Here is a 7672-nt window from a genome sequence, read left to right as displayed (position 1 = left end):
AGCGATGTTGTCAAATTGTGGCCGCGAGTTTCAACCGGGGTAGCTAACCTTTCCAACGAAGGCAAAACATATTCTTTTTGAAATGGTAAGGACTTCAAGAGAAAGCAACAAACAGGAAACGAACAGGGCAATCGTTTCCCAGGGAGTCGAAGGAGGGTTGCAGAGGGGGGGGATTGAAAAAATTTCCACTCCCTCCCATCAGACAGGCAGGATAATAACTGAGCGCGTACTTTCATTCGAAGACTTCCCAAATTTCGAGACTGTTCGTTGGTCCAAGAAAAGCCTCATAAAAATCCCCTGAAAAATAACTCCATAATACTCGCCCGTAATCTTATCATTTATATAACTTTTGATAGGTCCTTAGGCGGTACGTCCTGAGTCCGGTACGTTGGGTTTTCCCGAGGAAAAAATAGCCGCACGACGTTCGCCAGAGTGGTGTAGTTTTCCCCATTTTCTTAATTTTTTCTCCCCCTCCAACGCACCCCTCTCGGAAGGTTTGTGTCTTTCGACACCCTTCAAACAATCGACACGAGCAGGCCGGCCGGGTTTATGAGCCCGGGAAAATCGTTTCCACCCCGCATGAAGAAGAAAGCGAGCGGGTCGTTTACGCCTAAATTGAGAAAACGCTTGATGATGGGCCGATGGGCAGGCAATCGTCATTAGGCATTAGACGTGGTTGGTTCTTTCTTTTCCCATTCACCACTGACCGAGCTAATGAATCCGAAAATTATTAAACTGATAAGTGGCTAGCCGTGGAGAGAGTTGGCCCGTTTGGAGCATATTTCTGGCGCAATAAAACAAGGAACCTGTTAATGTTGTTTTGCGAGAAAAAAAGGTGTCGGGTGATGGTGTAACATGGGGTGAAAAAGATATAGAACTGCACGATTTTTTACCTTTTTTTAATGTTTCGACGCTTCTTTCGATGCAAAGGTGTCGTGTTACAGTTTCAAGCTTTTATCTCCACCGTAAAACGAGATCAGTTAATGTTGGAAAAAACAAACGTTTTCCTCATCCTTGCGACATCTGCCCTTTCGCTCGCGATCCGTCATATACGGTGCGAAGGCAATTTTTCTCATTACCATTCAAACGGAGCATCCGCGATAGGCAAATTCGTATCACCCATTGTTTGTTCACTCTCTAGGGAGAGAGAGGGGGAGAGAGGGGCAGTTCGGTCGCAATGTTTGTTTCATACTTGATCGCTCGCGGTAAACAATAGTCGATTTAAATATTTACACTCCCATTTCGGGGGCCAACTGTCGCCTGGCACTTTGGCAAATGATCGTTCGGATGTAGGCTGCTTTTGGGCAAGAGGGGATACGAGGAAGTGCCAAACGGGACGGGAGGAAAGGGCTGGGTGGTGAGCATTACGCATGCAGATCAAAACACGCGGTACTTGGAAGGAAAATCAATCGAAGGAAGTCCTTCATTCGCTTCATGTCTCGCCTTGCCCTTTTTGCTACCGTTGAAGCCGTTTCAGATTGTTTTTCAGTGTTGGAACATGATGCGCACAGTAGGTGTTTGCCGTGACGGTTCATGCAAAATATTTTTGAAACGATCTATTGTTGAAGAATACCATTATCAAGCTATTTCAAAAAAGAACATAATGTTAATTTAGCAACAAAAATTTAAAAAAAGTAACAGCAGCTATTTTCTGGTAAGGTAATATTTTTCTAAATAACCATTATAATACCGATAAAACACATTTAAATTAAATAAAAAAATAATGAAATCACATGTTTTCTTACTGTTTTTAGTCTTCTGCTAAAAGAATTAGAAAAAACATTGTTTTTTAAAAGAAACATATTACGGTCACAAACTTATATTAAACTAAACTAGAATCCCTGGCTTGCGAATAATAGATAAATACAACGATTTAATTGCCCTACGATTGTATATTAAAGCTCTTATATAGAATTGTTTGTTCAACGGAATACACAAGACAGCTAACGCGCAAGAAGTTATAGTTATAAAGCTAATTTGTGCTGGCAATAATTGCATTTGCTAGCCATTGCTAATATGTACTGGCAATAAAACTTAAAGAAACCACGAGTACACACAAGCCTTTCCGTTGTAATTGAGAACGCAAACATGTGTACAAATAGCCTATTTAATATTGTATACGGGTTTCATGCTTGTTAACGTCTATCATGATCATGATCAGTATTCGATTTGAGCGTACTTTTTTGTAAATTGTTTTGGAACAAATCAATTTCATTGAATCATCGCCATCGTGTAGAAAATATTTTTTTCGTATTCACTTTCAGCACTTCCACTTGGTCGGTTGCTCCGTTGAACGTACGCGGGTCGAAGAAGACGACCTCCGGTGTCATTCATCAATCAAACCACTCACAGTTGCCATTTGTTTGTTGCCACCGCACCACACTGCACCCCTTTTCAAGCGAATCGAACCAAGAATTTCGCGGTGAGGGCATGCATGTACCTTAAATGTGACAGGCTACGATTCCGTGGAGTATTACCATAAATGAATACTCTAGCCCCGCCAGAGGGTTTGGCGAACGGTCAAGGGATCGCCGTGTGCCCGTTTTCCGTCCGCCGACGGCAAACCGATGTTTCTTCGCCAGGACCGATAAGTCCCGGCCGAATGCAGATGATGCCGATGAAGATGATGACGGGTGGTTGGCAACGACAGGCGAGGCTTTGATGTGTCAAACTTCCCCACGCAGAGCCGAGCAATGACAATGTTGATAAACGTGGTTCTTCATTCTTCGCGCGAGAGCCAAAGGGTTCTCGAAAGGGGAACGGGAATGCCTATTTGTCGTTGCTATCGACCTTCGAGTGTCTCGAGCTGGATCGCACTTTCCGAGAGCTTCCCGCCGTGAGCCGAGTGGTGAAGTGTATATCCGATTTGGTTGCTTGGATAACCCATTGATATCGTGCTTCCTCCTACTTGAAGGTTTGCATAAATTTGTCAAAAGTGGACTGGAAACACTGAACGCCGGGTGTTCCACGAGCATGGAATCACTTTTGTTTTATTTTGCAATCGCACATAAGCAAGGACGTGGGTACTTCAAAGTTCGAACACATATATATATATATAACGGACTAGAGCCGTCGGTCGACTCGTGCCGTGAACAAAATGTTGCGCCATAACGCCCGGTCCTGTGCTGCAGATCTCCAACTCGAAACACCGATCCTCCGCAAGTCTGCCTCGACCTGGTCAAGCCATCGTACTCGCTGCGCCCCTCTCCTGCGCGTGCCTGTTGGGTCCTTTTCGATGACCTCCCTGGCTGGATAGCTAACAGGCCTCCTCGCTATATGTCCCAGCCATCTTAGTCTCCCGATTTTTACCAGGACACCAATTGGGGGATCACCTAGCAGCTCGTACAGCTCATCATTCCACCGCCTTCTCCAAGCGCCGTCCGCGTCCCGCACCCCTCCGAAGATCGAACGTAGCACCTTGCGTTCAAAAACGCCAAGTGCGCGCAGATCGCCTTCCAGTAAGGTCCATGTCTCATGTCCGTAGAGCACAACGGGCCTTATTAGAGTCCGGTAGAGCGTCAATTTTGTTCGCCTGGAGACACGACCAGATCGCAGCCACTTACGTAGACTACAGAAGGTGCGATTTCCAGCGAGGATGCGCCTCCGAATTTCCAAGGATGTGTCCGAGTCACATGTGACTTGGGATCCAAGGTATACGAATGAGTCCACCTCCTCCAGAGTGTCGTTATCCAAGGTGATGCCGGGAAAGGTATCTGGGGTGTTATCCCTAGACCCTAATCCTTGCATGTATTTTGTCTTTGACGTGTTGATCTGGAGTCCAACTCGCTGAGCTTCTGACTTAAGTCCAGCATACGTTTCCGCAACCGTCCTCTTGTTGATCGCAACAATGTCAATGTCGTCCGCGTAGCCCAGGAGTTGAATTGAGCGCCAGAAGATGGTACCTCGCGTGTCGATGCCTACTCGCCTTATCACACCTTCTAAGGCCACGTTGAACAGGATACATGAAAGGCTATCCCCTTGCCTCAGCCCTCTCTGGGAAGCAAACTGAGCGGACGCGACACCACCGACCCTTACAGAACACATCACATTGCCCATAGTCGCCCTACACAGCCTGATCAGCTTGTTCGGAAACTGAAACTCCTTCATCAGCATCCACAGCTGTTGCCGGTCAATGCTGTCATAGGCCGCCTTGAAGTCAATGAAGACGTGATGTGTTCTGCAGTTATACTCACGGCATTTTTGTAAAATCTGCCGGAGCGTAAACAGCTGGTCAGTTGTCGAGCGTCCATCCATGAAGCCGGCTTGATACTCCCCAACAAAGTTTTCGGCCAGGGGCAGCAACCGGTGGAGCAAAAGTTGAGAGAAGATCTTATAGGCGGCATTTGGTATGGTAATGCCACGGTAGTTCTCGCAGTCCAACCTATCCCCTTTTTTGAAGACCGGTACAACGACACCGGTCATCCAGTCCTGGGGTAGTTCTTCCATCTCCCAAACTTTGCCGATCACCAAATGAAGCACTCGAGCTAGGCTCTCCCCTCCGTGCTGGAAGAGCTCACCAGAGAGCTGATCATCACCCGCAGCTCGGTTGCTTTTAAGCTTCCGCATCACTTGCACGACTTCGTACAGGGATGGAACCGGGTAATCATCATCGTGCCCAGGTGCCCCAAGTGGTACTTCCGCATCCATGCTCCTATTCAAGTTAACCCCATTTAGGTGCTCCTCGAAGTGCTGCCTCCACCTTTCAACCACCTCGCCAGAGCTGGTGAGCAATCCACCCTCCCTATCCCGGCACATGTCTATGGCAGGCTCACTAGACCTACGTTCCCGGTTAACAAGCTCATAGAGCTTTCGGGTGTCACCAGACCGGTGGAGCTGCTCAAGGTCCTCAGCAGTTCGATGCTCCTGCGCTCTCTTTTTCCTCCTGCAGACCGAAACCAGCCTATTCCTGGCAACCCTATACTGCTCCACGTTGGCTCTCGTTCCAGCTTGGAGCATTCTACCCCAGGCAAAGTTCTTCTGGTCAGCGAGCAGCTGACACTCCGCATCAAACCAGTCTGATGTTCGTGACCTCGTTCTAGCACCCAGACTGCTGGAAGCTGAACTTTCCACTGCATGGCGAATTTTAGTCCATACCTCCTCCATTGGTGCAGTAGAGGCCTCATCCTCTGATGGAAGTGCCGCCTCTAGAGTCTGACCGTAGCGCACAGCCACTTCATTATCCTTTAGCAGGTCAATGTTGAAGCGGTGCGCTCTAGCGACCCGGGGTTTGTAGATCATTGCTAGCTTTGATCGCATGCAGACACCGAGTAGATAGTGGTCAGAACTCACATTAGGCTGCCGATAGCTGCGAATGTTCGTGACGTCCGAGAAAAAGCGGCCGTCAATTAGCACGTGGTCGATTTGGTTGCAGGTACGTAGGTCCGGTGATCTCCAGGTAGCCTTGTGGATATCCTTGCGAGGAAAGAAGGTGCTGCGGACAACCATTCCGCGGGAGGCTGCAAAGTTGATGCATCGATGACCATTGTTATTAGAGCAAGCATGCAGGCTGTGAGTCCCGATGGTTGCTTTAAAACACTCTTCCCTGCCAACTTGCGCGTTCATATCCCCAATAACGAGCTTGATGTCACGCCTCGAGCAGCTGTCGTACGCCTGCTCCATTAACGCATAAAAGGCATCCTTCTCATCATCGGGCCTACCTTCATGAGGGCAGTGTACGTTGATGAGCGCATAGTTGCGGAATCTCCCTTTAACTCGCAGCACACTCATACGCTCATTAATGGGTCTCCATCCAATAATGCGTTCCTGCATCCTACCCATCACTATAAAGCCAGTACCGAGCTCGTTGGTACTGCCACCACTTTGGTAAATGGTGGCAGCACACTGCCGAGGCTTCCACACTCTACTTCCTCTCCAGCAAAGTTCCTGCAGCGCAACAATAGAAAAACCGAGAGGGTTTATGGCGTCATATAGAAGACGATCAGCTCCGTCGAAGTTGAGAGATCTGCAATTCCAAGTCCCAAGCTTCCAATCATTGTCCTTTATTCGTAGCGTGGGTCTGGATCCGTTATTCCGATACGTATTTTGCATTATTTGTTCGTTCGTAGTATAAGTTAATTCGGCTGGCCTCCTTACTAGGGATGCGCAGCCTACACCTCGTGATGGGATTGCCACCTTGGGTATAGCTGACGAGGTTCCGCATTTCAGCTTCAGCCGCTCCACTGGAGATCAGACGCTGTTCCGAGCCGCTCCTATTGGAGAACAGACGCTCGTGGAGATTGGTGAGCCGCACCACTGGTGAACAGACGCTCACAAAGCGCCCACAGAGCGTACCCTGTAGACGCCCCCCTTTCCCTGTCAGCATACGACCCAAGTTCCCACCAGGGTTGGTTACCTGATCTTCACAAAGGTTACTCGCATCCCGGTTGGCACCACTAGGAGGTAGGGTAGGAGTTGTTTGGGGGGTGAATGGCCACTATCAAAGATCGATATATGGGGCCTCATGTTGCACCGGATCCCAAACCATTTACCAACCTACCAAGTTCGAACACAACATAAGTCATATGTGTAGGGCTACCCCCATACGGTGCCATTGTTTCTCACCATAGAACGAGATGGTAATGAGGAGAGTGGAAAAGACTTCACTCTTCGATTTGGGCTAACCATACATTCGGAGTCAGAAAATGTTTCACTTTATTTTATATCTACAAATTCGTCAATCCCATGTGAGACTGCAATTATACTCACTGTTTTACACACAAGCAAATAACTCACACATGATTTTAGCTAAATACCACATATTTCGAAGGTTAACATTGCCAATCTAAGTTAATAAGTTGAGTTTTAATAAAGAACAAGATGCAAGCAATAATCATACTATGCTACGCAATGTTGGTTAATAATGCAGCATTTATCAGATACCTACTTCAAAGTGTAGCTTAGCCACTGCTGTAAAATCAAAACCATTTAGGGTTTAAATACATTACATGGTCTTCTGCTATCTTAATCCGATCGTTCAATAAACAGAAATTCTTCCCAAAATGTTCTTGCCACAAATTATCGCCCACACTAGCATCAACTACGATTATCTACTGTAAGCTGACTTTTAAAAATTAGATCACATGTGTAAAACTCACCCCCGCATCATCCGTACCAGCCCCGTGTGCGCTAATCCTCGACAACTTTATTTGTTTACAAATTGCCCAATTTAAAATTTGTGTGTTTGCCTTTCCCGAGCCGCAGGGAGGCTGCTATCGACGGGATGGGCCTTTTTCTAACACGTTAAAAAAGGGGGAAAGGGAAATAGGCAGCTGCCAAAGTCGTCTCCAAGAGGCCCAAAAGAAAACTATATCATATAACTTATCTCCATCTCACACGTAATTCGTTTCCGTGCCCCTTTTTGTGCTGCGTGCATGTGTGGATGGATTGCTATGGAATATGTTCGTGTGCTATACTACCTTTGAACCTTTGGTCCTTTGAAGACTATGGGCGGGGGATGTTTTAAAGTCCTTACTCCCAACACCGCCCAGCACTGGACTTTCTTATCGAACCCGAGTTGGGAGGAAAGAAAAACTCAACTTCAACCTTTTCCAGACGTCCCCACTCGAATTTTCTCATCCAACCCCGTGACACTAGAAGGGGGTTTGCAAATTTTAAAGCCACCAGCCTTCGATTACAAAATCGTTTATCGCTTTCGGTATTTTGCATAAATTGC

At 47.1% G+C, this 7672-nt stretch overlaps 1 protein-coding gene across 1 annotated transcript; it reads right to left on the bottom strand.

The window, feature by feature from the left end:
* Positions 1–1750: 1750 nt before the first annotated feature.
* Positions 1751–6551, bottom strand: LOC131285690 (uncharacterized). The gene is made up of 5 exons (XM_058314546.1): positions 6497–6551; positions 6112–6312; positions 4922–5456; positions 3564–4777; positions 1751–1761 (listed from the first exon to the last, which is right to left on the bottom strand). The coding sequence occupies exons 1-5, from the start codon at positions 6549–6551 to the stop codon at positions 1751–1753; spliced, it is 2016 nt and encodes a 671-aa protein (XP_058170529.1).
* Positions 6552–7672: the final 1121 nt, after the last annotated feature.

The sequence above is a fragment of the Anopheles ziemanni genome, chromosome 3 (assembly GCF_943734765.1).
Source record: "Anopheles ziemanni chromosome 3, idAnoZiCoDA_A2_x.2, whole genome shotgun sequence".
NCBI classification, from domain to species: Eukaryota; Metazoa; Arthropoda; class Insecta; order Diptera; family Culicidae; genus Anopheles; species Anopheles ziemanni.
This window is presented reverse-complemented; position numbering and strand designations above follow the sequence as displayed.

Coding starts and splice junctions, on each gene's coding strand:
- LOC131285690 (XM_058314546.1), bottom strand. CDS start 6,551: ATGGCACCGTATGGGGGTAGCCCTACACATATGACTTATGTTGTGTTC. Junction 5,457..6,111: donor TGGCAATCCCATCACGAGGT/GTAGGCTGCGCA, acceptor TCAACTTTGCAG/CCTCCCGCGGAATGGTTGTC. Junction 4,778..4,921: donor ACGAGAGCCAACGTGGAGCA/GTATAGGGTTGC, acceptor CCGGGAACGTAG/GTCTAGTGAGCCTGCCATAG.